The sequence below is a fragment of the Diplotaxodon limnothrissa genome, linkage group LG1 (assembly GCF_057381915.1).
Source record: "Diplotaxodon limnothrissa isolate DT_005_m linkage group LG1, D_limnothrissa_male_GT1.1, whole genome shotgun sequence".
Classification (NCBI taxonomy): Eukaryota; Metazoa; Chordata; class Actinopteri; order Cichliformes; family Cichlidae; genus Diplotaxodon; species Diplotaxodon limnothrissa.
The window spans coordinates 10834469-10862426 of NC_140596.1; the positions used below are offsets into that span (position 1 = coordinate 10834469).

The 27958-nt window shown below is 37.1% G+C and overlaps 1 protein-coding gene across 2 annotated transcripts; it reads left to right on the top strand.

The window, feature by feature from the left end:
- The first annotated feature begins 553 nt into the window (after positions 1-553).
- slc6a2 (solute carrier family 6 member 2) lies at positions 554-27958 on the top strand. 2 transcript variants are annotated; one of them, XM_085352527.1, is made up of 15 exons: positions 554-565; positions 3862-4162; positions 5251-5382; positions 7753-7981; positions 14532-14670; positions 14848-14982; positions 15599-15702; positions 18662-18786; positions 18974-19086; positions 21321-21449; positions 22096-22195; positions 23076-23176; positions 26316-26480; positions 27541-27612; positions 27896-27958. In XM_085352527.1, exons 1-15 carry the CDS (start codon positions 554-556, stop codon positions 27917-27919), a joined length of 1881 nt encoding a protein of 626 aa, XP_085208653.1. In that variant the 3' UTR covers positions 27920-27958. The 2 variants fall into 2 exon arrangements, with proteins under 2 accessions (XP_085208653.1, XP_085208643.1); XM_085352517.1 differs by lacking the exon at positions 554-565 and having other exon boundaries at positions 3865-4162.

The window sequence follows — 27958 nt, forward strand, 5'->3', positions numbered from 1 at the left end:
GACGCTGGTATTTTGATTTAATACATTTTTACTGCGATCGGTGCACTCATTAGTACACACCTTCACAGCTCACATGTTGGACCACCCTTGACTTTTGCTAGCTTAAGCTTAGCAGTCTTTCTCCTACAGCTCTTCAGGGAGTTCCTCCAAATTTCATTGTTACATTTCCTTATCACACCAGATGACACCTTGTTGATTTTCATTCTCCTATTATTCTCTCAGAAAAGTGATTGCGCCTCATTTCCTGTGTAGTGGTTTATAGAAACAGTGAAGGGCTCGGTGAGGGCAAGGTTCGGGGAACCTTATAAAACATCAGTTATCCAGCGCCAGTATCTGCAGTGAAAGTTTGTTTTCTTGCTCAGTGTTTAGGGTGTTTTACATCTCTGTCTGATTTCCAGATGGTTCTGTGAATGAAGGGCAACAACTTTTCCTGCGTAATAGTCGAGGATGGGTCAGCATGAGGTTGAAATAAAGAAATGTGTCTTTTATTTGCCAGTGAGACTGGCCAACAAAGGTGTGAAAGTGTTTCTATTTTTCAAACAAACCCCAAATAATGCCTAGATCAGTGGTTCTTAACCCGGGTTCGATCGAACCCTAGGGGTTCAGTGAGTCAGTCTCAGGGGTTCAGCAGAGCCTCCACCGTGACATGCACGGCTCATTTTGTGCACCAATAAAAAAACATATCTATGTCTTGAATTTGAAAAAAATCATTTTTTTATTTTTCACTAAAGAGGGGTTCAGTGAATGCGCATATGAAACTGGTGGGGTTCGGTGCCTCCAACAAGGTTAAGAACCACTGGCCTAGACACTCATTTTCTTCCTCTTTTTCCTACTTGATTCCTATTGCCAACAAAACTTGATCATGCGTTACAGTGTTTACAACAGTTTCACAATATGTATTTATGGTTACATCATAGAAAAGTAGAAGTTGGAGGATGGAAATTGAAATGTGTCTCTTAGAGGAGATGTTAGTGTAGTCTGATTCTAATCTATAATTTGAAATTTTATGTAAGACTTCCTGATCAACTGTAGCCTTTTTTCAAACCATAATCATGTCAATCAGCATGCTATTAGGCTTCCCCTTTCAGGCCAATGATTACTACCCACAACTGAAGGGTTGAAAGGATGTGACCAACTGAAAGATAAAAGTCTTTTTGATATACTGATGAGGACTGATGGAGGACTTTTTAGAGACAATGGCATTCTTACAGATTTTCTTTTGTGTGTACGTGTTGGCTGAAGCTCTCTTTACTAGTCTGCAAGTTTGGATTGTCTTAGGCATATTTTAAGGATGTGCTGTGTGCTGCTCGGAACATGGCTCTCTGTCCCCAGACATCTGACTCAAACTGCTGTTTCACTCACCAAATGTATACAGCAAGAAGGAAAAAGACTTAACATTGCTGAAGTAGTTAAATCTTTGCAGATACTACTAAAGCCTAGAGGGGAAAATTTAATGACACTCCTCCCTTAGTGAGGCCTGGAGAGATTTAAAACAGAGAGCTTTAAAGGGGCAGCAGAACAAAACAAACCCACTCAGTACTAATACCATGAACTGATTGCCATGTAGTAAAGACCTGGTAAGTTAAGTCTGCGGAATGACCACGTAAGAATTGCATTTTTGTTTTTATGTGTAAGGGCAAAGGTCCTTTACGTTAAAATTGTGGCCTATGGATTTACAGAATAGCCTGAAAGTCTCATTTAAGCTGTGTCATATGTGTCTGTTTTGAACTTAATTATAAGGTAAGACAGAAAGGTATATATTTGTCATTATATTTATAATATTACCAAGACTGAAACTATTAAGTAGAATAGGTGCATATGGCATTGTATGGAAAGAAATGTTTGTGTGGTTTTAAAGGGCATTAGAAGGGAAAAGTCTTTGCTTTGCCCCTAACTAAATGTTCAGGTTAATTCTAGAGGGTCATGCTGTGGCAGCTGAGAGATTGCCTCTCCGTTTATTACAGTTTAAGCCTAAGGTCAATCAGGAAGAATCCAAATCTTAAGAGAAAAAGAAGACTGAGGAAAAAGTGGAGGATAGAAGAGGACTTAAAAACTCCATGGATACAGCATGATTAGGGTTATAGACTGATTTGCCCATTCCCAGTATTTGACCTGCATTATGCACCTGCACAGCAAAAAACTGTGAGGACTATTACCTTTAAAATAAATGTGCTATTGTATAATATTTAAGATGACTGAAAATTTGAAGGAACACACTTGTTGAAGGTACATCATAACAAAACGCAGTACATGCAATTTAGCTGATTATGGTCAATTTTATTCTTACCTAGAGATGCCATTTTCAAATGTAACTGGCACTGCAAAATAAAGTGCAAAAGAATAGAAGTAATTCAGAAGAAAAGGGCAGTAATAACACATTATCCTACCTTGTTACCTGGTCCTTTGTCTTACCATCACTGCAGTTATTCAATCTTCACAAACAAAACGCCTCCAACCAGCCCTGTTAGGGTTTTTTAAAACAAGCACTGGAGAGCAAAGAGGACATTCATTGACTTTAATGGGATGAACTGATCAACCATATCTAATAGAAATCATTGCCCCTGGCAAAAGCTGCTTTAGAATTGAATTACACATGGGACACAATGCTTTTATGGCTTCTTAGAAAACTGTAATTCAATCTGTTTAGTGCAGAGAAGAAACAGATAAAGTCCAAATGAAAACATTAAAAAAAGTTTTGGTGTATGTGAAATTTACGTGCTATAAAAACATGAAGGTAAAGCGATCATATGTCTCTTGGACAACGTTAAATCCAAACACCAAGTAGAAATGCACATAGGCCTACATGCGCTATCGTTTTACCCCATTCTTGACACGGAAAACTTAAACATCAAATAAATCAACATATTCTAACAAGTTTGTGCTGTGTACGTTTTGTGTGTTTGTTTTTCTCACATACTTGATTTATAGAAAAAGCAATGCTTCGTATAAGTTCGTACAAGTTTCGTTCCAGGTGGAACAATCTTACCACGACTGTACAGTCGGATGTAGGCGTGCAGATTTATGGAAACTTGAGCTATGACAAGCCAAAAAAAAAAAAAAAAAAAGTCGACATCAAACTGGAGAGAAAGCGTTCAATTATGAAATATCACGTGGAAGGGAGAGGGGAAAGCGATTTAAAAGCTCGCATTTTATATCGTCTCTGCTGGAGAAGGCGAGCCTTAAAGTTCCTTCAGAATGGGCAGTCGTCCCTCAGAAGCATCTGGACAACAACAGTATCGGGTCATAGAGTCGTGTCCTTAACTTTACCAAGTATGGGGGGAAGCCTTTTATTTGCAGGACTTTAAATTGCGTTAGCAACAATGGCATTCAACCATTTATCTTTTTTTAAATTATCCTTATGATTAATGTTTTAGGTAATTGTTAAGTAGATTGTTCAGCGCACAATGCGCTCAGTGCGCGCTGTGACGTAGAGAGGATTTTACTCTGAAGTATGCTTCACTTGTCGCCTCGTATTCCTCACTACATCAGATTCCACAGGCATTTTCCTTAATGGTTTACTAATAATAGTAACTCGGATTCAGTAGGTCTGTTTCCTACAGGACGAATAACGTCGCTTTTTCCATCTTCGCAGTTCTAAGAAGTTTCCCGCTGTGCGTAACTGAAACTTTACGCACAAACACCAAATCTCTCTAAACTCTTTTTTTTCTTTTCCCTTCTTTTCAGCCCATGTACACGGGAGTATCACCTGTAGTGTCGGCGGAGAACACTTGCGTATCCGCTTTTTGCCGGCGGGATAGCGGTCCTTATTCAAGCGCACCGACCCAGACCGTTAACTCCACCAGAACCCGCAGGGGGCCGTGAGAGCGCCGCGCCAGCGTGTGCTTCGTACTCACTGCAGAGAAGATGAATATCCAGGTTATGCCAGAGCACAAGCTCTCATCGGTTGCCCCAATGAAACAGTGCAATGTGGAGAAAAAAGAGGTAGAACTGATTCTAGTGAAGGATCAGAACGGCGTCCAGTACACAAATTCCTCGATCATTCCCACCAATGGTTGTCGCGTAGGTCCACCCGGATCCTCCTCCGAGGACAACCGAGAAACTTGGGGCAAGAAAATAGACTTTCTCCTGTCGGTTATTGGCTTCGCGGTGGACCTGGCTAATGTCTGGAGATTTCCTTACTTGTGCTACAAAAATGGAGGGGGTGAGTATGTGGCCTCTGTTTCTAATACGAGTGTATATAAAGATGCTTATTTATTTTTTTAATTACCAGACTGATTCTGTCACTAAATAGTCGTAATGTAACGGCAAAGATAGCGGACAGCGAAAATGAACTACAAATTACCCTAGGTGCCCTTAGTAAAATTTTCTTCTGTACTGGTGTTCCTTTATTGATGAGGATGAGGATGATGATGAGACGTGTGTGTAAAGTGTGTGTAAATCTGTTTTTATTTTATTTTATTTTATTATTTATAAAAATAAATTTATGTTTATTTCCTAAGCAAATAAAGTAAATATCCTTTAATTAACTAAATGAGCTGATGACAAGACATGAAATTAATGATTTGAAACTGTCAGATAAATAATGGAAAGTGACGAAAAATTAAAGTGGCTTGTGGCTCCTCATAAATTCTGGGGACAAGATAATCAACTTAAAATATATATTTTTTCAAATGTACTTAATAGCTTTAGCCAATGTATGTAAACTGGACTTTAATGGACTATGGATTGTTTACAAAACTACCAAACACTGCATTGATGCTATACAGCAGTGAGAGAAAAAAAGTACAGTGTGTGGTTAAATAAACAAAGGAATTTAAAACAAAGTGGTGTTTTACTTTCAACACTAATGACAACAGAGTGCTCACTAGAAGGTGCGCCCTATATGTTTGTCTGCATATGCATTCACAAAAACATGTTGTGGTCTGTGTTCACAGTGGTCACCTCTACCGCCAACCTGTCAATCATATAGGCCCTCAGCAAAATGTATTCATTACTGTGAATAATGTGTCAGTTGTGATGGACAATGTCAAGAACAATTCAATTGTGAGAGGTTGTTTCCATTTTGGTGGGTGTGCTACTGAGGCACAGCATGAAAATAGCCATGAGCCATCCCACTTCTATGTTATAGTGTGCTGCTTTTACAAGTATGTTATGGTTTGTGGCCCCTACCACTTCCTTTCTCCTTTTCTTTTTGAATATTGTGTTTTGTTTGGCACTTATTTCACTATCAGGCACCCTTGTTAGGTTTTTTTTTTTAATATTTAATTGATATTATTTCTCTCCTTCCAGGTGCCTTTTTGATTCCCTATATTCTTTTCCTGTTCATTGCCGGGATGCCATTGTTCTACATGGAGCTTGCCTTAGGCCAATATAACAGAGAAGGAGCAGCTACGGTTTGGAAAATATGCCCCGTCTTTAAAGGTGAACTGTGACACACCCAAACACAGAGACACTCTACATTTACCTGCACAGCCATGTATGTCTATATACTTCACCCTTCACTGATCTCCTAATCTGTGTACCTGCTTTGGTCATGTTGTTTTTGCTTCTGTTCAGTGTCTTGCCCTTTAATTTTGTCCATCTGTTCTTGTCCTTTCGCCCTCAGAGGTGCATAGTGTCACTTTAAACTAGTGTCTGTCACATTGGCTCTTTCATCTCTCTGTATTTTCTTTAATCCCTCACCTATTGTACTTCCAACCTTGCAGCCTTCTGCAAATGTCAACTTTCCACGAGTGAAACAAAACCACACTAGGCCAATGTTAACAGTACGCTAAGGAAAATAGATGATTACAATTTAATCACTCATATTCGACAGAAGAACACTGAAACAACTCCAATAAAACCCAGTCTATTTTAGATTTACAGAAAAGGACAGTGACCTCACTGGAGTTTGCAGCTAGCTTAAAACCTTTAATTTATTACCACCAAAATGACAAGTGCTTTTCATATTATGTAAACCAACTGTAGCCGCTCAGAATATTTAGATATTTTGTCAGAATAAGAGTGAATTGTTTTTCTCTCCTTGTATTTTTTTTCCCAAAGTCTTGCCCTCCATATTTTCGCTGGCACTGATTCCCTACTGTTATCTTTATGAGGATAACTGACTGCCAATATGTGCCAAAATCTTCAGATGCTGATTTCAACAGCTCTTTGCAAAACAAAATTCTGCAATGGTATTACAACACAGTTAAAAAAAATCAGCAGGAGTGCAGAAAACATGTGGATAGTTACTACCTAAAAACAAAACAGATCTACAGCGTGCAATAGAATGCTATAGTCTGAATAGCTAGTGGACACTGTTTGGCCACACATTTTCATAGATTATAGGCCTTGTACTAAAGTTTGTATGCTCTCTTTTGCAATCTAACAGTGAAAGAACCACTGTTAGGCTAAGTCCATCACTATTACCTGCATCAATAAATTATCTTCTGCATCTTCATAGCAACAACTCAGGGTAGCAACATGTTGCTACTCTGCCACATGTTATTATGTATCTTACTGTTCAGTGAGGTAGGTTGTTGCTTTCATATAATGTTTATACAAGCTACTCCATGTTCATATATTGTTGTAACTCTAGTGTCAGAAGCTTTAGAACTTTGTTTTACAATACTCATACACATGACTTACACTTGTGCTCCTGGCAGACTTTAAATATTAGTAGACTAGTGTGCACCTGATGACTTAGACCAGGGGTCCCCAATCCCAGTCCACAAGGGCCGGTGTCCCTGCAGCTTTTAGATGTGTCCTTGATCCATCACAGCTGATTTAAATGGATAAATTACCTCCTCAACATGTCTTGAAGTTCTCCAGAGGCCTGGTAATGAGCTAATCATGTGATTCAGGTGTGTTGACCCAGGGTGAGATCTAAAACCTGCAGGGACACCGGCCCTCGTGGACTGAGATTGGGGACCCCTGACTTAGACAATGAAATATGTAGGAGAATAAAACTAATCAACTGAGAAGAAACCTAATCTTTTTTTAATCACGACTTATGCAACCAATAACTGTTTAAACTTCATTTGACAAAATGTACAAAAAAAGTTAGTATAAAAACTTGAAAAGTTTAACAATAAAGGAGGTATTACAACGTGTATCTTAAAAAAATGCCAGAGAAGTCCCTCTGTCTCCACTGTTAAAACAGCACCAGTCACTGCTTTTGTTGGCTTTTGTGCTAAGGCGGATTTGTTTTTTTTCCTGCGTAGAATGAGTGGGTGATGGGTTTATGGGCTTCTCTGCTTCATGCAAGGACATTACATTCCAGAGTAGGCAAAATAACCCACCCAGAATCCATGAAAATATAGTGGATATATTTGTGTGTGTGTGTGTGTGTGTGTGTGTGTGTGTGTGTGTGTGTGTGTGTGTGTGTGTGTGTGTGTGTGTGTGTGTGTGTGTGTGTGGACAGTATTTCTGTTTTCAAAATACTGGTAAATTTTCAGATATGTGTATTTACCATTTACTACAGTCCCAATGAAAAAATATAGGTGCAGGTCATGGTAATGGCGAAACGATAAAACAAAAACTTGTTCCCATGTCTGCAACCTCTAGTGCTTATTTGCCTGTGTTACCCATTGTTTGTTGATTATATCGCTTTCTCTTGAGTAATGGGTGAACTCCACCTCATTTTCCATAGTTTATTTATTATACCTCCAGCTTTATACACTTATTTTTACAAATTATCTTGAAAAAAACCACATTGGAGTGTTTTTTAAAAAGAACTTGACAACTGCATGAATTCCATATTGTGAGAATAAGCCGTAATTTCTTTCTCATTAATAACCCGATGTTCCTTAGGTGTGGGCTACACTGTGATTCTCATAGCCCTGTATGTTGGCTTCTACTACAATGTCATCATTGCTTGGTCACTCCACTACCTGTTCTCCTCCATGACTACTGAGCTGCCATGGCTCAAATGTGGGAACAGCTGGAATAGTGTGAACTGCACTGAATTCAATGGATCTCTTCCTGATAATAGCACATCATACGCCAAGAACAAGAATACACCGGCAGCAGAATACTATGAGTAAGTGATTTCTGAAATTAATTTGTCAGACAATAAACTATTTAGAGTACTGGATTTTAACAAAAATGAAAACTGGCAGATTTTTTAAATTCAAAGCAAAGGAACATCCTAGCATCTAGCTTTTTTGATGAGTGACAAAATCATTAGATTAAAAACCAGAAGCATGTCTACATCTGTTTTTTAGTAAAACTCTTATGAAAATCTGAAGGCTAAATGTATATTGAGTATATAGTGTAAATGAAATAGTAAATCAGTAAATAGTAAACGTAAAAAATGTAGTGATCTTCATCACAGTATTGTATATAAATGGGTTTTTTTTTTTAATTGATGACAGTGCTTTGACCTGCTTAAACAGGAACTTGCTGTCTTCATAAGACAGTGTTTAAATGTTTTGTTCATTCAAAACTCAAGTATTTGTTTTTTTTGTATTGTTGCTTTATTAGATGCAATTAGCCTGAGTCAGTAAACTGAATACAGTATAATAATTTACATTTTAACTATGACATACTGAAGTGAAGCATTCTAGTTTTGAAGTTGTTCTCACAATAACATTAGAATAACATATACACCTGGCTAAAATAACCCAAGTAATACTTCTAGAGGGAAACTACCAGTTATGGAAACAGAAGTAGAAGACTTCAAAATTGTCCAGCTATAAATGTTTTCACTGTAAAAGGCTTAAACATAAAAAGTTGAAATGCACTCTTTGAAGTGAATGAAAACACTCCATCTGTTTATACTTCAAAGACAGCCAGTTCTTCCCCAGCTTCTGTGAAGACTGACTGTGCAGTCCAGAGGAAGTCTGTGAAATGATTTGGACAATACAAGGGACACATGCTAAGCATGACGCACAGAATACATTGACAGTGCACCACAGCCAATGAGCTTTTCAAGATTTTTCACTCCCATTCGGCTGAGCATGTATGTTTATTTAATCAGTATATATAGTTATCTTTCAAACTTCAGGAACCCTTAAACTTGATTTGTTTTAGGTACCAAATACTTTTTATTTAACACAAAGAGGTCAGTATTCACATGCAGGCTCTAACCTTTTGGATTACGTCAGATCCTCAAAGAAGTGATGCAATATTACTTAAAGCATAGACAGGATCCATAAAACCACATCTCAGAATATATATTCCTCATGTATTATTGAGCTTCATTCACAGACAACAATGGGGTACTTTAAGACAGATCTCGCACTGCAGGGGACAATAAATCCTCCTGCTTACAGCTAGCTTTGAACACAGGAGCAATGCCAAAGCACAGCATGAGGAAGGCCAACTGAGTCAACAGTTCTCTTGCTTCACCTTTTGAGCTTAGTTTGTAACACGAAGTTAGTGTGTATCAAAGTTCAACAGTAAAACAAACTGTAAAATATAATGCCTTCAAAAAACGGGTTGTACTTTACATGGTTTACCAACCTAAGTGCCAAATACAGCATTTCAGTGCAGTACATTATAGGCAGAAGACAGCAAGCGTGTACACATATTGTCAACCAATTAAACTGATATGACAAATATTTTAGGAAGTAGCTGTCAGTTGATTATTCTTTGGTGTAGGGTCTAATGATCCTATACCAGCTTGTTTATTGGTTGTTTTCAACCAAAATTAAAAAAAGCCTGATTATTGATACAGCCTTTGTACCCTCAGAGTAACACTAAAATATCTGACAAAGACCTAAAAAGTGTTTAATAATAACTCATTTGAGGTTTTTCACCTCACTGTTACCTTTCCTGCAAACATCTGATGGGATTTTATTATAGCATAAAATAATGATTTCTAACTATTGTTAATTTTGAATAAAATTCAATGGAATTTTATTCAATGGAAGTTTATTCCACTGAATTCTTCTAGAACCAAGTCTTTCCATTTGACAGCTATCTTGCCAATGGCTCAAATCAGATTGTGGACACAATTAAACTATCTGGCTTATGAGATCATTGAACCAAGACCATGTGATTCATGTTATGTTACTAAAGCAAAAAAAGGAGAAAAGAAAGTATACTTGCGTACATTCTTAGTATGTTAAAAAATAGAGCTAGGTTTCTGTAACTACATAAGTGAAAATGTGGTGAACCTCTATTGCGTCAGTCGATCAACAAGAATTTCCTCTTTTGGCTTTTGATTGGCTCTTTATAGATAGAGGTGAGACAACCAATTCTGTTGCATGGATTGCAGTTTTCTCATAGATTTGTATTATTTTGAATGATGTCCCTGATGATGTCCTTTTTAAAAAAAAATCTTTTTCCACTTCTTTTATATCAAGTCAGTTGAGAGGAAGAGCTTTTACATTACATATACAGCAAACATACACTATGGCTGACCTGGCCTTATATAGGTGATATCAAAGTAAATTTTAAATCATGTAAAAGGGTTTAGCTTGGAAGACGTCAGCTGCAGGAGTCACGTAAGGACAGCCAAAAACATGATCTCTGCCAAAAAATCTGACCTGGGGAAAAGAGATTTGCTGGGCACTCCTCTGTGATTAATATGATAACTTTTACAGTATCAGATCAAAGAAACCTTCCAAACGTTAAATACCCAGATCACTGAATCATTTCAATTACCATAAAACATAGTATCTTTGCTGTCTCATTGCTTAAAGCCATACATGTCAAAAAACCACCGGCTTTCACTTAATATTTAGTCTAATAGTTTGCTTCAAAGTACTTTTGAAATGGCTAAACTGCTTTGGGAAACCTTACACAATTCTAAATTGTATTTCTGTAATTTCTTAATAAAATAACATAATGACTAGGCTTTGTTTACAAAAAACAAACTTGTAAGAAATATAAAACTCTTTTCCATCTGGTCTGTGCTGTAATTTGGTTTTTTAAGCTTTCAGTAATATTACAGTATGATTCCTCTTATAACAGCAATTTCCGGTCTCTACCAACTCCTGAAACAAATATCTGACACATTAGATGTGATTCTATACTTTTTTGCTAGCTATATAATACTAACTAATATTTTTTTAAGTCAGCAACACTAACTCCTTTCATTATCGTACACAATATCTATTCTCTACAGATCTAGCCTGAAAGCAATCACATCTGATGTTATGTCAAGGATAACTAGACTTGATAAATAGCTCTCATTTGAACTAAAATATCTAATTTCACAGACACTTGAAGAAACTGCCTTTGCTTCTGCCGCACACATGAATTTAACATTTGTTGAAATAATTGTTCCAATCACATGTAATTTATTAAATAAAGCAGATTAAAATTACATAGAGGTGTAACTTGACACTCAGGACTTTGGTCCTGAGTTTTACATGTGCTTTTTCAAATTTTTTAAGCAACTTGAAAACCAGGCTGAATGTAAAGTAGTGTGCTAGCTTCAAATATACAGAGATGAGTAATGGTAACAGTGAGTGTTGGGATAGCAGAACAACTGGCTTAGTGAGTGACGATTAGACTAAATGTGTTTAGAGTAACTCGGCCAAAGGGGCCTGGATTTATGTTATAGTGCGCATGTACTGGCAGTGCTTTAGCAATGCTATCAGATGAGCAAGGAGGCTCTGGGGCATTACAGCATAACACTAAGACGAGGCCTACAGGCCAGAGCAGAGACTCTCAGCTCCTCTCCTCAAATAAACTGATGTCTTCACACGAGCATCTTCTTCCCCAAAGACCATATAGCTTTGAATACATTATCTGAAAAAGATCAGCAAATGTCTGTCTCTGAACAGTCTTCAGTTTGCATGTCCTTGAGGATACTTGTGTCGGGCTGTTGTGTAAGCAACCTGAATATCAGATCCAAATCCAGTTCCACTGCTTATCAGCCCATAACATTGCATGCCAATTGAATTTTATCTTTCTTGAGGAAAGTCTTAGGGCAAATGTGAAAGGAACAAAAGTGCTTTTAAATGTTTAACTGCACGATAATGATATCCAATTAAAATCAAACCAACTCCCAGTACTTATCAGCTCTGGAGCAACATCTAACAATTTATAATATCATGACCTGGCTTGTTTTTGGGTTGTTGCCCATCACAAGCGCTCATTGGGACAGGCTGATCTCTTGGGGTCCATGGATGCAGAATCCTAAATTGATGCTTTGGAAAGCATTTTTTCATGCATTCCAACAACCGCCTCCTTTCACAGTGCTTTTGAGTAGATCTAAACATTTTATTATTATCCATCCATCCATCCATTCTCTTCCGCTTATCCTTTTCAGGGTCGCGGGGGGCGCTGGAGCCTATCCCAGCTGTCATAGGGCGAGAGGCAGGGTACACCCTGGACAGGTCGCCAGTCTGTCGCAGGGCTAACACATAGGGACAGACAACCATTCGCACTCACATTCACTCGCACATTCACACCTAGTGGCAATTTGGATTATCCAATTAACCTATCCCCACTAAGTGCATGTCTTTGGACGGTGGGAGGAAGCCGGAGTACCCGGAGAGAACCCACGCAAACACGGGGAGAACATGCAAACTCCACACAGAAAGACCCCGGCCTGATGGTGGAATTGAACTCAGGACCTTCTTGCTGTGCGGCAACAGTGCTAACCACCGTGCCACCGTGCTGCCCATTTTATTATTATTATTTTATAATTATTATTATTATTATTACTATTATTTTAAATAAATTCCAGATGTTGCAACCACACCTAAAAACAGCAAAACCAGCATTTCATTTATCTGTTATCTTAATCTAAAGAGAAAATCATACTATTTTCTATACTCTTCAGCCAAACTGTAGATATTTCTTAGTAATAGTAATGAATAACTGTATAAAAACAGATATTCATTATGTCTGTGTTGGTTCTCATTCATTCAGGTCATGGTAGTCTAAGGAGCTTGGAAGAAAGCGACTGGACTTCTTTACCTAAAGATCTTTAAAAAAAATTCACTCACTTTCTTTTCAAGCTCCTTAGAAGACATTCATAATCAATCCAACATTATGTGGCACTTTGAAACTTTTAAAAGTAAAAATTTCTATTTGGTTAACAATAAAAGAAAGATCTCATGAGTTTATCCATCTATGACCAGTGTGTAGTCTTATAATCTTTGCCCAAAATTAATTTGATCATCAAGAAAAGTCACTGTAAAGATTCAGAAGAAAATGCACTCATGAAGACATTGTTATCTCATTTAATTCCTCTATAACTTAAATTTGCCAATTTTGTATTGCTTCTAAATGTGTTATGAAAGAAAAGTGATTTTTTGATGTGCTGGAAGACATACTAATATTTTAGGATGACATATTAAGTAACCTGAAAGATGAACTTTTCACCATACAATATGTGTACAGGTTTTTCTAAGCATTGGACGCTGTGAACTTCCTTCCCATTACTCTAGAGCAAACATTCAAAGAATGGCCTAGCAGATGAAAACAATATTTACTGTAGATAGGGAAGGAAGAGATACCATTTGTCTGTCTTTGTTTCATTATGTCATAACACTGCACTTGAATCTTTGAACCACGACCTTTAATCTTACAGTAGCATTTTGCTTGAGGAATAGCCTTATAAAAGTAGAACAATGCCATAGGTCTTTATTGACAGTTTCAAAGCATTTGTGTGCAGTTGGGTGACAAAGGAAAGCAGTTAATTCACTTCGAAAGCCTGGAAGCTAGATGCGTTTTCATCCAATTTCAAACAACTTTCATCCCTTAAATTTACTGTCAGAGCCGGGCAGGCCGAAGTGTTTGAGGTGTGGACCCAAAAGCAGACACTGGAGAGAAAAACTAAGTATAACAAAAAGCAAGCTGTTTTTTAATGCTGATATCAAAACAAAAAACAAGGCAAAGAGAGCTTAGAAAAAATTAAACTAAAACCTAAACTGGGATAAACTAGGTTTAACAATGAAAACCATGACAAGAAAACATTAACATTAAACTGAACAGAAGCATAAAATAATCCTGGGACCTGATGTGACATGATCTAAGGCGAACAGACGAAACAACGCTGAACAGAGGGAGACAGAGGACTTAAATACACAGAAGGGTAATGAGGGAAGTGGAAACACCTGGGAAAACGCAGCTGACACAAATGAATCTGAATCAAAAATACAAAATAAACTCAAAATGCTGGGACACAGATCAAGCCCCCTTACATTTACAAGCCAACAATGTTAAGTGACAAACTAAGGAAACCATCAGCTACTAGTTGGAAATGTTGGGACACATTTGTCCCACAAGTTGTTTTTACCCAGGACACTTGTTAACTTACTATTTTTAAGACTACCCGAACTGTTGTAGAAAATGAATGAGCTTATTCATCAAAAAGCATGTCTGGTAAGATATAGCTTCAGTGTAAAATAAATACATAAATGAATTTAAGATGCTTTATCTGTGACAACCTATGCTAAAAGCAGTGTTACACGACAGTTTAAATTGATATATAGCACTTGTTTTTTGTATAATTTTTAATAGATATATGATTTATGGCTTTGTTATTTACCAACAATGCTGTGTAATTCTTCAAAAATAGCTTGTGAAATACTAAAAATTGTTTGAATGGAAGTATACACTGCATGAAAAGGGCAAGATAAACCCTCTTGGTGTCATGATATAATGCTATTTATCATCTTTTGCAGACGGGGTGTGTTGAATCTTCATGAAAGTAGTGGTATCGAGGACCTGGGCTGGCCTCGCTGGCAGTTGGTTTTGTGCCTGGTCGTGGTAGTCTTCATCCTGTACTTCAGCCTGTGGAAAGGTGTCAAGTCGTCCGGCAAGGTACAGCCATGGATCAACAAACAGTTTTCTTAGTTTTTTCTCAATCGTTTTATACCAAGTGGGATGATTGTTCATATCCACAGTTCATTGTATTGCACGTTTTCACTGAAAAAACGGTTCACTGAAAAAAAAGGAAAGTATGATTTCCTTTTTGTTTTCTGTTTGTTCCCTACTCAGGTGGTGTACATTACAGCTACAATGCCCTATGTGGTCCTTTTTGTGCTGCTGATCCGAGGCATAACTTTAGATGGGTCTATGGATGGCATCAAAGCTTACCTCTCTATTGACTTCAAGCGACTAAAAACTTTAGAGGTCAGAGACAGACTATGAAATTCCCTGTTTCAGTGCTATGCAGATTTACACTTTTGTGCTTTTTTCAGATGCTGAGTTGTTATTGAGTTGTTGTTAGGAGTTAGGTCATGAAACCCTCAGGTGCATTACTTAACCTGCTGCTGCAAAAAAACAGTCATGTCAGTGTCTAAGTCGATTTACACAGCCCACTTTCTGAGTTACTGTTATGTAGTGGGTGGAGTATGTCATGCTTAGGGTTAAATGCTAAATTTCATTAGTGCCTCCCAGACTGAATGAATGTACAGTATATGAATGAATGTGCTCTATACACACAATCTTGAGACACAGTCTTCCACTGTCTGAGCTCATGTATGTGTGTAAGGGTTGATATTCATGTTTTGCAAAACATTTGCACAACATCCATAAATAATATACCTGACATGTTTTGTAAAATAGAGCCTGGTGTTCCTGGCTGATTAAAAAAAGGTGCAGGTAGACAATGATTTGTTTTCTCAAAGATGATATTCAGGGAAGTAATGAAAGTTAGTGTATTCACGTCAGCCTATGGCTGTGTGGCATTTTAGGTGGGAACCCTCTCTTTAGGAATTGATACATTTTCTTGTTACTTTTGGCATAGGTGTGGACTGATGCTGCAACACAGATATTCTACTCGCTGGGTGCAGGATTTGGTGTGCTCATTGCATTTTCTAGTTACAACAAATTTGACAACAACTGTTACAGGTAAAAGTTTGCATTATATTTGTGATAATCTGAAATAAGCCCACTGCAAAATTTATCCTGCTGCTTTTAAGCTGCCCTGTTTTTTCAGCTTTTAATTGGATTATGCTGCAGAGGTGATCTTAATCTGTCTAACTTACCCCAATGAACAGGTGTTAGCAGAGCAGATAAAGTACAGGCCAGGAAGAGCTGCCAAATAATAGCCAAAGGCTGTATGTTCACCGGTCTGTTTAAATGCTGCTTTTCCTCAGGAAACGTAGGAAATGTGGTTGGAGACTTGACTAATCTTTTCCACATAATTAGGTTGCAGTTGTCCTCTTACAGGGAAATGTTGTTGGCAAAACACTTTGAGTTTGACCTATGGTATATATATGTATATATATGTATATACATATATATATATATGTATATACATATATATATATATATATATATATATGTACATATATATATGAGACGCCCTCTAGGATGGTAGAGAATGTGAGTGTGTGTGTGTGCGTGCGTGTGTGTGTGTGTGTGTGTGTGTGTGTGTGTGTGTGTGTGTGTGTAGAGTGAGAAAGAGAGAAAGTTGTCTGCTTTGTGCAACAGGCAGACAACGCTTGCTTAAAAATAGCTTAAATAAGTGAATATTATTATTAACTGCTTATATTGTCAAATAAGTAGATAATAAATAATAGTCATAACAGAGGCCTCCAAGCTAAATCTTAACTACACTCTGATATATGCATTATGGAACCTGCTGTCCTGTCCTCTCTCATTTATTCACGTTTGCTAAACCCCAAACTAGGCCTCTTTTGCCTTCCTCCTCTCATGTCCCATTTAGAAATGTGAGTGGACTGCTGGCACATGGAATTTGCATTATGCCCTTAGTGGCAAATGAGCAGATTTGAACTATTTGAAAGGCAGCAGCCTGGAAGAACAAGCAAAGTTGGAAAGAGTTTTGTTTGAATACCAACAGAGACAGAACACCAGCTAAATAGTGAAAATAATGATAATTAAATAATGAAATAAAAGTCCTACTAATTAAAACTTAGCCTAATAATTTTCAATTAACAAATGGAAAAGGAAGTTATTATGACAAAGAAAAACAGCTTAAAATAACAGGAAGTCTAATATCAAAACACACCAGATTCCAGTTAAAATCTAATCATGTTTGTGTAATCATTAAACTATTAATAAACTATGTTAATTTGTCTTATTAAATGAAAATTGTAGGGGATCACATACAGAGACCTGTTTAACGAGACAGATGTAAATGATTTCCCCGGGATTGTGATAAGAGAGGACCCAAATGCGGGCACTGACTTTGATGAGATGAGTGAGCTTTTCTTTATAAGTAGAGATACTACAGACAAAAGTGGAGGTGTTGAGGACAGGAACTAAGAAATAACCTAAACTGGAAAAACCTAACAAATGAAACTGAAGCCAAAACTCACAGGATGACATGCAGAGGAACACAGGGAGACTCAGGGAGACAACACAGACAAACCAGCAACAAGCACGAGAAAACACAGGGCTTACATAGTCACAGGAGATATCAGGCAATGGGGGACAGGAGGGGAACAAAGCTTGGAGAAATCAGTGCTGACAAGACAAAGAAGCAAAGCAGAATACACTAACATGAGACACAGACCTACAAATTAACACGGCACCAGAACTAACATCACAATGTAAACACAGATACACAGAGGGCAAGTACACGAGGGGAACCTACTGAATACACAGGGAACTAAACAGAGAATACAGCACAGGTGTCGAACTCCAGGCCTCGAGAGCCGGTGTCCTGCTAGTTTTAGATGTGTCCTTGATCCAACACAGCTGATTTAAATGCCTAAATTACCTCCTCAACATGTCTTGAAGTTCTCCAGAGGCCTGGTAATAAACTAATCATTTGATTCAGGTATGGTAAATGTATAGCGCTTTACTAGTCCCTAAGGACCCCAAAACGCTTTACACAATCAGTCACCCACCCATTCAGACACTGGTGACGGCAAGCTACATTGTAGCCACAGCTGCCCTGGGGCGCACTGACAGAGGCGAGGCTGCCGAATACTGGCGCCACCGGGCCCTCTGACCACCACCAGTAGGCAACGGGTGAAGTGTCTTGCCCAAGGACACAACAACCGAGACTGTCCGAGCCAGGGCTCGAACCGGCAACCTTCCGACTACAAGACGAACTGCCAACTCTTGAGCCACAATCGCCCAATGTTCACCCAGGGTGATATCTAAAACCTGCAACCTAAACTAGAACACTGGACACTAAGGAATAAACTAAGATTAACAAAAATAACCTGAAACATTAATCATAATGCAAAATCACAAAGACACAAACAACTCAAAATGCTGGGTCGAGAGACCCAGGATCCTGACATTAAATACATTTACAGAAGTGAAATGAATACAAATAATTGAATAAAAATAAATTTTTCACAGCCTATAAACTAAAAATAAATGTTGAAAGGGGTGGTGTTAGGGGGTAGAAAATTTTTTGTTGTTGAGATGAGTCACTCACTAAACCAATAAAGATGTCAAGGTCAAGTTGGATTTGTTCTTTTGGTCTAACAGCAGCAAGTTAGTGACCAAGCACCATAATCGCCTTTCCAACCATCTACTAGAAGCAAGGGACAAAAGTTTCTCATTATGTATTATATGTAAATCAATCCATGAAACATTTGAAAGATAACAAGTAACATTCGGCTTCATTTTAGCTTTTTTGCCTTCTTGACCCAGTACAAACTGTGATGCAGATTACCATAAAAGAGAAGCACTTATATTAGCAGTGATTTAACAATGTTTGATGCCATAGAATGTGAACGAATGATACTAGCTCATTGGAACTATTGTGTACTATAAAGATCGAAAAGGTCGGATAGTTGGCACTTTTAAAAATAGAAGGTATACCGAAAAAAAGAAAACTGTTCCTTCTTAACTTTTTATTTTTGCATGTGCTTTCTTAATCTAGGGATGCTCTCTTGACCAGCACTGTGAACTGCGTTACCAGTTTCTTCTCAGGGTTTGCCATCTTCTCTGTGCTCGGATATATGGCTAAAAAACATGGGGTGAAAGTAGAAAATGTGGCAACAGAGGGTAAGTTTTCACATAGCAGCAAAAGCATTCGTAAGACTGACATCACTCACTAACCTATGTTGCTGTAATGCATTTTATATGTGATTTTTAACTTTGGAACGATTGATACAGTATTCGATCATCTGTACTTAATACTGAATACACATAGATACATACAGGAACGCTGAATTGTTCATTGTATATACAGGTGCAGGTCTGGTGTTTATAATCTACCCTGAAGCAATTTCAACACTTCCGGGCTCAACATTTTGGGCCATTGTGTTCTTCATCATGTTGCTGACTTTAGGCATTGACAGTGCAGTAAGTACTACAGACTATTACAGCAGCTCCTTAAACTAAACTCATATCCTTACAACTGAAAGTGGACCGCTTATTTATAAACAGTTATTTTCCAATTATCTCTATATTTTATATATAAATATATAATTACTCACACACACTGTTGGGGAGTAACGGAATACATGTACCGCCATTACGTATTTAAAATACAAAATATGAGTAACTGTATTCTGTTACAGTTACCATTTAAAAAGGTGGTATTCATAATATAGTTACTTTGCTGAAATAAAGGGATTACATGGCGGTCTTTTCCTGTTTCATATGTTAGACTATGCCCTCTCTATTTTTGGTTTCAACGCCCAGACAAAACACGCATTAAGAGGCTCTATTGCCTGTGTCTCAATCTCACGGCCCATGTCACCTCTACTTGCAGCCCGCATAATGACGTGAAGAAATATTATTAAAAATTATTGTTCAAAAAATTATTTAATATGAAGGCAATAGGCAGAGTGTTTACAATCATAGCTCTAAAGAATGTAGCCTCATGGGCAGTGTAGTCCAGTTGTAAGTAAGCTATTAAGACTGGACTGTACACTGTGTTCGTGTTTTCTTCCGAAACAATAAGTTCCTTTGGAGCAGCCTTTCAACGCTTCTCTCTGTCTCTCGTTAGCAAAGTTGACCCAGACAACAAACTAAAGCTAGTTTTCGGCTACGAGCCCGACACGAACCCGATGTATTAGCCAGAGGTCCCTTTATTACGGTTCGGAGCCGCGGACCTGTTTTATATACGTGCGGAATAGTTTTCTATAGATCGCTGCAAAAAGTGCAGCCTTACCTAATGTCCACCCTACTGTTACTCATTTTATATTAAGATTTAAAAATCTAGTTGTTAAGTAATCCAAGGTATTCAGAATACGTTACTCTCATTGAGTAACGTAACGGAATACGTTACAAAATACATTTTGGGGCATGTATTCTGTAATCTGTAGTGGAATACATTTTAAAAGTAACCTTCCCAACACTGCTCACACATTATGCAAGTGGAAAATAAATATGTTAAGTTGTAAAAATATATAAAAGCCCAAAGACAAAAATAAGGCAGCAGTTGTGTGGTGAATGTTACAGCTGAAATACATTATTATGTATGCACAACAAGAAATAATTTTATTAAGAGAGAAAAAAGTGTAAATAATAATGTGCACTCTGAGAAAAATGTGTTACTGTGGTTCACAAATGATGCAACAAAAGTAGACACCTCCAAGCACAGTTGTAAATGCAGCAAAAATACATTGAGGAGCAATAGAGCTCCACTCACACCATACTCAGAGGTCACATATGGCCAAGTTCCTTTAGCACTGTCTACACAAAAGTGTCCACAATGGTTTGACCTTAATGTGTACACAATTCTCTTTCAGTGTGACATGTCGTATGTTGCTTGGCAGTATTGTCGACTTGACAGTTAAGTTAACATTGTCAAGTTAAACTACAACAACAGGATAGATAAGATAGATAGATAAAAAATTAACTTATCGATCCAATCACTTATTGCATAGAACAGATTGGGGTGTGTAATAAAAATATTAAACAGTATAACGGTATTTATTTCATTAGACTCTTTATTGGCACAAAACATGAAAAATGTTGGTACATTTAAACAAAAGGAAACTAGCATAATGTATGTGTGGCTTCAGGTGTCATCAAATGATTAGCGAACAACATGCCAGTAAAAGAACAGAAATATAATAATAATAAAATGAATGAATAAAATAAACAGATAATTGACAACTACAAACATAAATATTAATAGAAATATTGTTACACTATAACCAAATGAATTTTTGCATGAAAAAGCTCTTATATCATAAGTCATCTAGACTGTCAGTCATGCCAAATACCTAAAGTTTGTATTTTGGATATTATTAACATATTTAAAGATGATCTGCATCCCTGTATCCCACTCTAATCTTAGGACAGAGTAATAACTATTTCACAATTATTATTATTTCATAAAATATTGTACAGATTTGAGGATTTCCAATTATTTTATAATATACCATATCTATCGCCATTTTGTGTGATATGTAGATATTTCACTAAGGTTTTTCTCCTCTGAAGCCACCTCTTGTAGCTAAAACACTGCCATGACAGTATTGACTGAAATTGCAAAGTTGCAGTTGTATGATTGCCATTGGAGTTCACTTATGGCTCAGATTCAGTTCTGAGTGTCTTGTGTCTTTTTGTGTGTCCCCTCCCAGATGGGTGGCATGGAGGCAGTCATCACAGGCCTGTCAGATGACTTTAAGATTCTCAAAAGAAACCGAAAGCTTTTCACCTTCGCTACAGCTTTTGGAACCTTCCTGTTTGCTCTGCTCTGCGTTACCAACGTCAGTATGACTGGATGTTTATCTGCTTATTTACTTATTCATGAATATCTAATTAGTAAATATTGTTTTAAATATTTTACTTTTGTAATATACTTTTGCTTTGTAAAACACAGCTGACATTTAAAATGCAAGGGACTCAGTCTCATGACTTGATGCCATCACGAAACAAACTCTTTCAAAGAAAAAGACCAGCTCTGATAACAAATCATAATTTAATTAAAGCCAATATTCAGTTTTCATTCACATGGTATCACCAGCAAGGTAAAATTCATGCTGACTGTGGAAATATAAACTTTGGAGACAGGATGAAATTGTGTTAGTGAATCACATGGTTTATTCCCTTTATCAGATCAGTAAAATTATTAGTAAAGTGAATGATGCCTTTCTTTTGGCGTATCCTTGAGAAAGGAAACAGACCAAATCAAAGATTTACTTACGTCAAATGTGCATGGCATATCATCCTGAGATGCCAACTCCACAAACTCAATTTTAAATAATCTTTTAGAACAAAATTTGTATATGACGTCTATTAGTTCGTTTACGTTGAGAGAGACTTGTTGGTTGATTTCACCAGCTGCATTATCTTCAAAGTAAAACAGTTATATATGGCACACACACTAAATGATGGTTCTTTCCTGCTTTGTAGGGTGGAATGTATGTCCTGACCTTGTTAGATAGGCATGCAGCAGGGACTTCAATACTCTTTGGTGTGTTGATCGAGGCCATTGGAGTGTCGTGGTTTTATGGTAGGTATGCCCATGGTGTTCTTTATTATTTAATATTCTGTTAAGTTATTTATCTGTATATCTGTATATGTATCTATATTATACAGATAGGTATCCAATTAAAGTGAGAGGATGAACATTTATCCCATTAAAATCCTGTTAGGATTTTACTGGTATGGAATTGGTCCACTTGTCTCCTTTGAGGGAAAGATCTCTGCAAATCAGTGCAAAACTTAGTTGTTCTCTGTCCTGTGAACCTGAATTGGATTAGCAGAAGAAAATGGATAGATAAGACAGAAATTTAAATGGTGGAAAAAAGCAGACAGTCTGTCATAGGTTAAGCAAGGGAAGACCAACAAGCAGAAAATTAAGTTTAGTGATGAGTTTTGCCTTAGTGGAACACATATCCAGTTTGCATTTGTTTGTATTTTGCACTATTGCAGCACAGGGATGAACAAGATAACATACTTGACTTAAAAGTGTCATTAAGAGAGTTGTACAGAGGCAGAGAGAGAGAGAGAGAGAAAAGTGAATAAACCAAGTCCAAGACAGAATACTTTTTGGCACATCACACCTATCTAATCTTTTAAGTCATCTGTAGACAAGCAAAACTGGATAGATATAGATAGATTAAAATATCTAGGAGGCAGAAAGAAATGTTGATAACAACATGGTCATTTCTTTGAAATAATGATATGAATAAGATGCTTGATGGGTTATGTCAGGTTTAGATTATCTCAGGTCACTCATGAAAAATAATAGTGGACTATGAGGGTGTAAACCATGTTGCATTTTCTCCTTGAGAAAATGCAACATGAGACTACATGCTTGGCACAAAGAGCTGGCTGAAGCCTACACTGATTAGTAACCTTCGCTGTTTAACTTTTTATGCTCGCCCCAGGTGTGGATCGCTTCAGTGAAGATATTGAGCGAATGATGGGCTTCAAGCCAGGACTCTACTGGAGGCTGTGCTGGAAATATGTCAGCCCTGCTTTTCTGTTGGTGAGAGCGGCAACAACAAGAAAGATTGTAGTCCGATACTCTGGGACAGGCATAGTATCTGAGCTCAGACCAAGACACAAACTCAGCAAGGCCAGATAAAACTAAAATGTTTCAAGAATCAGTGACTGGATTTCTTGGAATTATTATTTACTTTATGTATTTATTTATTTAATTTATTTGAATATCTTGCATTCTTAATGTTTGAAAGCTGCATTGAGGTCCAGTTCAATTCAATTTAATTAAATTCAGTTTTATTTATTTAGATGGCCTGTATTTGTATAGCGCTTTTACTAGTCCCTAAGGACCCCAAAGCGCTTTACACAACCAGTCATCCACCCATTCACACACACATTCACACACTGGTGATGGCAAGCTACATTGTAGCTACAGCTGCCCTGGGGCGCACTGACAGAGGCGAGGCTGCCATATAGCACCAAAGCACAACAATAGCTGCCTCAAGGTGCTTTATATTGCTAGGTAAAGACCCTACGATAATCCAGCAGGTCCATTTCATTCCAGCATTAAGTTTCCTTCTCAGTGATACAGTACTGGTTAGCTCATGCAAGATGTAACATGAGAAATAATAAAAAACAGAGAAAGAATAGAGAACTTAAAAAAAACAAAAACATTTACTACACCAGAGAGAGCACATATGCACATAAGCACAGAAGGAGGGTGGGATAAGGGAGAATTGTTTGAACCTTAGCGTGCCTCCTGGCGAGTTCCTCACTGGCAGGTGGATTTAGCAGTGCGCTATTCCACGTGCATTAGAGGAAGCGCATTGCTCGATTCACTGTTATGCAAAAGTGGGTGTAGACAGCCATGTGCTTCCTTTAATATATATGCGTGGTGGTTTGCAGAAATTAGTAAAATTACATATTGTAATGAATAATAACAAGTTACCATTGTTTATGTATACATTTTCGTATACAGGGAATTCCCCGGGTTACATGCTTTTGTACACCAACAGAATACATATCCTTCCTGAAAACTAAAAAGTTTAATTTGTTAGTAAGCTAGGAGATAAGTAATATGGCAGCGATATGGCAGTGAATTCAGTATTTACTTTTTAAGTCAGTGAATACACTTAAGTGTCCATGTGTTTCTCTGTGTGAAGTAATAATTTGTTCTGGACTATAACTTAGATTTACAGGCAAAAATGTCTTACAAGGCAACAAACTCTTGTGGCCATTAGAAGCATTGCTGTTTTTTTTACAGCCAACTTCATTAAAGAATCTGAATGCATTCATTCATTCACAAGACTTGGGAAAATACTGTCTCAATGAATGCTGAAAGAATTTGGGCTCAATCACATGCCTTCCTCTCATATATTAGTACACGAGAGATGGAGAACAGTTTATTGAAGCATAAACAGTTAAACAGATTAAATTAGTTTCATAAATATCATTTTTCAATCATGTTCTGCACATATTTTGCGGTGTGTGGTTTCATAGAAGTGTGTTGCTTGTTAGGGATAAGAATTGATAAGGAGTTAGTGATTCCAATTCTATTATCAATGTCTTATTGCTTTAATTCCTTACTGATTTTCTTTTTGTTTTTCACTGGGTTGTTATTGGCTCTGTTGGTGTCACCACCATCACTAGGCAACATTTCAAAGGCATTCCATTAATGCAAATTAATTGCCTATTGTGTGGGCAAATGTTTGTGCATGTGGGAGAACTTTACTGTTTTTACTGTAATCAGTATTGGGGTTGTTACTCAAAAAAAGTTATTTATTACACAAATTACAAATTTGTGTAATATGTGTAATATGTGTAATGGAGTATTTTGCATAATTAATTTGAGGAGAAAGTAATTCATTATATTACTTGTTACATTACTTTTGCATTTCTCTGTAAAATGACCCAAAACACATTGTCTTAAATTACAATTTAACAATGTAAATCTATGGGCTATAGTCCCATACACCAACACAAATCTCTATCCTAATGACACATACAGTATATGATCTTTATCGTAGTATTGAGATATGACCACAAACCCAACAACACAAAGCAAAGATGGACACAAAGAGACTTTAAAGTGATCGCTGCAGTGATTCTACTTTAGAAACATGGACAGGTATAAGTGGAGGCTGCAGCCTGATTGCTCATCTGTTTGCTACCTTTTGAAATTTTGGGTCTGGCTGCTGGGCTGCCAGCTTTGAGCACTCAGCTTTAACATCAGTCTGGGTTTTTGGCTAGCTTAGCATTAGCACAGTGTCTGTGCAGATGGTTGCAAAAAGCTAGGGTTAACAACATAATGCAGTTGTTTCTGTCCTGGTTTTCACTTTACCATCGTGCTCTCGTCCTTTTAAAAGTAATGGTCATATCCACACTCTACACTCCACAAGAAATGAAATCAGCTGATTGTAGCAGTGCAAGTGCTAAGTGGAAATGAAAAGGGGAATCAACAGGCAAGCAATTTAACAATTTTGAAGAACTGATCAGATCAATTCTCAATTCCCATCCCTATTGGTGATTTAAATGTAGTACTCAGTTTCTGATCATCTAATTATGCTTCTCACTGGTTCTCTAAATTGTCTAGAAACCTTTAATTTTACCATACCTAAATTATTAAAACACAAACGAAATCATAGACCCCTTGTATAGCTTTTTGCTTTTATGAACATGAGCACAATTCTATAATGAGCAACAACCTGCAATATGTACCAAAAATCTTCATGGTTACACCTGCAATTAAAGACCAGATGCATTTTATATCCGTTTTAATTCTTCCTTATCTAAAACCTCCTCAGTTTCAGGTTAGTTTTAATTAGTCTCAATTAATAGTTCTAGTTGTATTTGCAATCTCCCTACTGCAAACTGCACAAGAACCTTACACATCCTCTCCAAAACACTCTCCCGCCAAGCTGTAACCCTGTGTAAAAACATTAGTCAGCAGTTACATGTTAAGCTCCTTCAACTCCCCATTCACCTGGCTGAGCTTTTATTTCACTCTTCTGTTTACATTCCTGCCTTTTATTCTTTTCCTTTTTTTTTTGCCTTTGTTGCCTGTTTTACAATTCTATGCATGTTTTATTTCAGACATTAAGACCATTATCACTCCAAATAGATCTTACCTTTATATTGTGTCTATTATTCTCTTTTTCTTCTCTTTTCTGTTCTATTTTCAACAGTTTGTGGTAATAGCCAGTCTGACATCATCAGACCTGAGCTATGATAACTACGTCTTCCCTGAATGGGCCAACCAAATCGGCTGGGGTGTGGCATTGTCCTCCATGCTGATGGTTCCTTCTTATGCGATGTATAAGTTCTGCAGTCTATCAGGAACCTTCCGAGAGGTTTGTATCAGGATATGTTCAGCACACAACGTTTAAAAGTAACTGTATTAATTTCGTGACTCATCCAAGTGACTTCTTCAGTTTGTCTCTCCCACTGAAAACACAATTTCCAGATAAACAGGTTCAACTTTCTTGAATTTCCTTACCTGGATGATTAAGTGTGTATCAAGACATATATATATATATTGACTAAGGTTTTCAGCAGGCTGATCATTGAAAAGAAGCAAATATAAAAGACGTTTTCACTGTAGGAAGCACTTTGTTAGAAACATTTTAAAACAAAAATCTAATTTATCTATATTCTTTGATGGATATTTTCTCATGGGTCTCATCTGTCACTGGAAAAAAAAACATTCTTTCTGATCATTTGCTAGTCCAATATTTCACCATGGACTTCAATCTCGCACCCAAAGCAAACATCATTTTTTGCTTAGATTAACCTGTTTTTGATTTGAAGGATCATCGCTCAGAATTATTATTTCTTTTTTAGTGCAAAGAGCAACTAGAAGTATAAATAAGTAGTTGGTGAAAAAAGCATCACTCTTCATACGTATACAATACACATAAAATAGAGCATCAAACACAGTGAAAATTAATCTTACATAAGAGTAGCTAGATTCAGTCACTTCCATTGGTGTACACTAATGCTGTGTGAATTTGCTTTTGTTAAACTCTTGAGACCTATATTGAACACTTAGCAGTTAACTATTGTTAACGCCACTCCATTGTAACAATTCCTTCATCCTTCTGGCATTTCCCATTGATCCTCAGTGATAAATATTATTCTCAGGTTTCTCAGGGCATGTGCTGAAAACTATTATGATGCCTATTCATTTTTTTGGCTGAAGTTTCCTCATGATAAAGTATTTTGCATGTTCTTTAGAAGAACTCATTCAAAAAATCTATCTATCTATCTATCTATCTATCTATCTATCTATCTATCTATCTATCTATCTATCTATCTATCTATCTATCTATCTATCTATCTATCTGTGTGTGTGTACTTAATAGAGGACATACTTCTGTTAGAACTGATTTGTCGTAATTACTTGTTTTGCAGAGGATAGCTTACTGCATCACTCCAGAACATGAACATCACATGGTTGCTGAAGGAAAAGTCCGGCAGTTCAAAGTAAGGCTCACATTTTTTTGTTTAAATATGAACTGGCTAAATGGCTGTAATTAATTTGGATTTGAACACAGGTGTGTCTACTAACTATTGACTATTGACTATTGTCTCAAAGTGTGCATGAGAGGCAAACAAAATGTATGGTAGACTTACAAATGTAATGTAATGTCATTTTACTGAACAGAGAACAATATCAAAATATAATAAGGTACTTTTAGCATGTTGATAAAACAGACCCTTGTGAGTAAGCAATGAAGTATGGATGAGTATATCTATTGTGTTACAGCTCAGACACTGGTTGGCCATCTGATCACAAATACAGTACCCAGAATGCTATCATCCATCCTCA

Coding starts and splice junctions, on each gene's coding strand:
- slc6a2 (XM_085352527.1), top strand. Junction 21,450..22,095: donor CTCTGCTCTGCGTTACCAAC/GTCAGTATGACT, acceptor CCTGCTTTGTAG/GGTGGAATGTATGTCCTGAC. Junction 22,196..23,075: donor TGGAGTGTCGTGGTTTTATG/GTAGGTATGCCC, acceptor TGCTCGCCCCAG/GTGTGGATCGCTTCAGTGAA.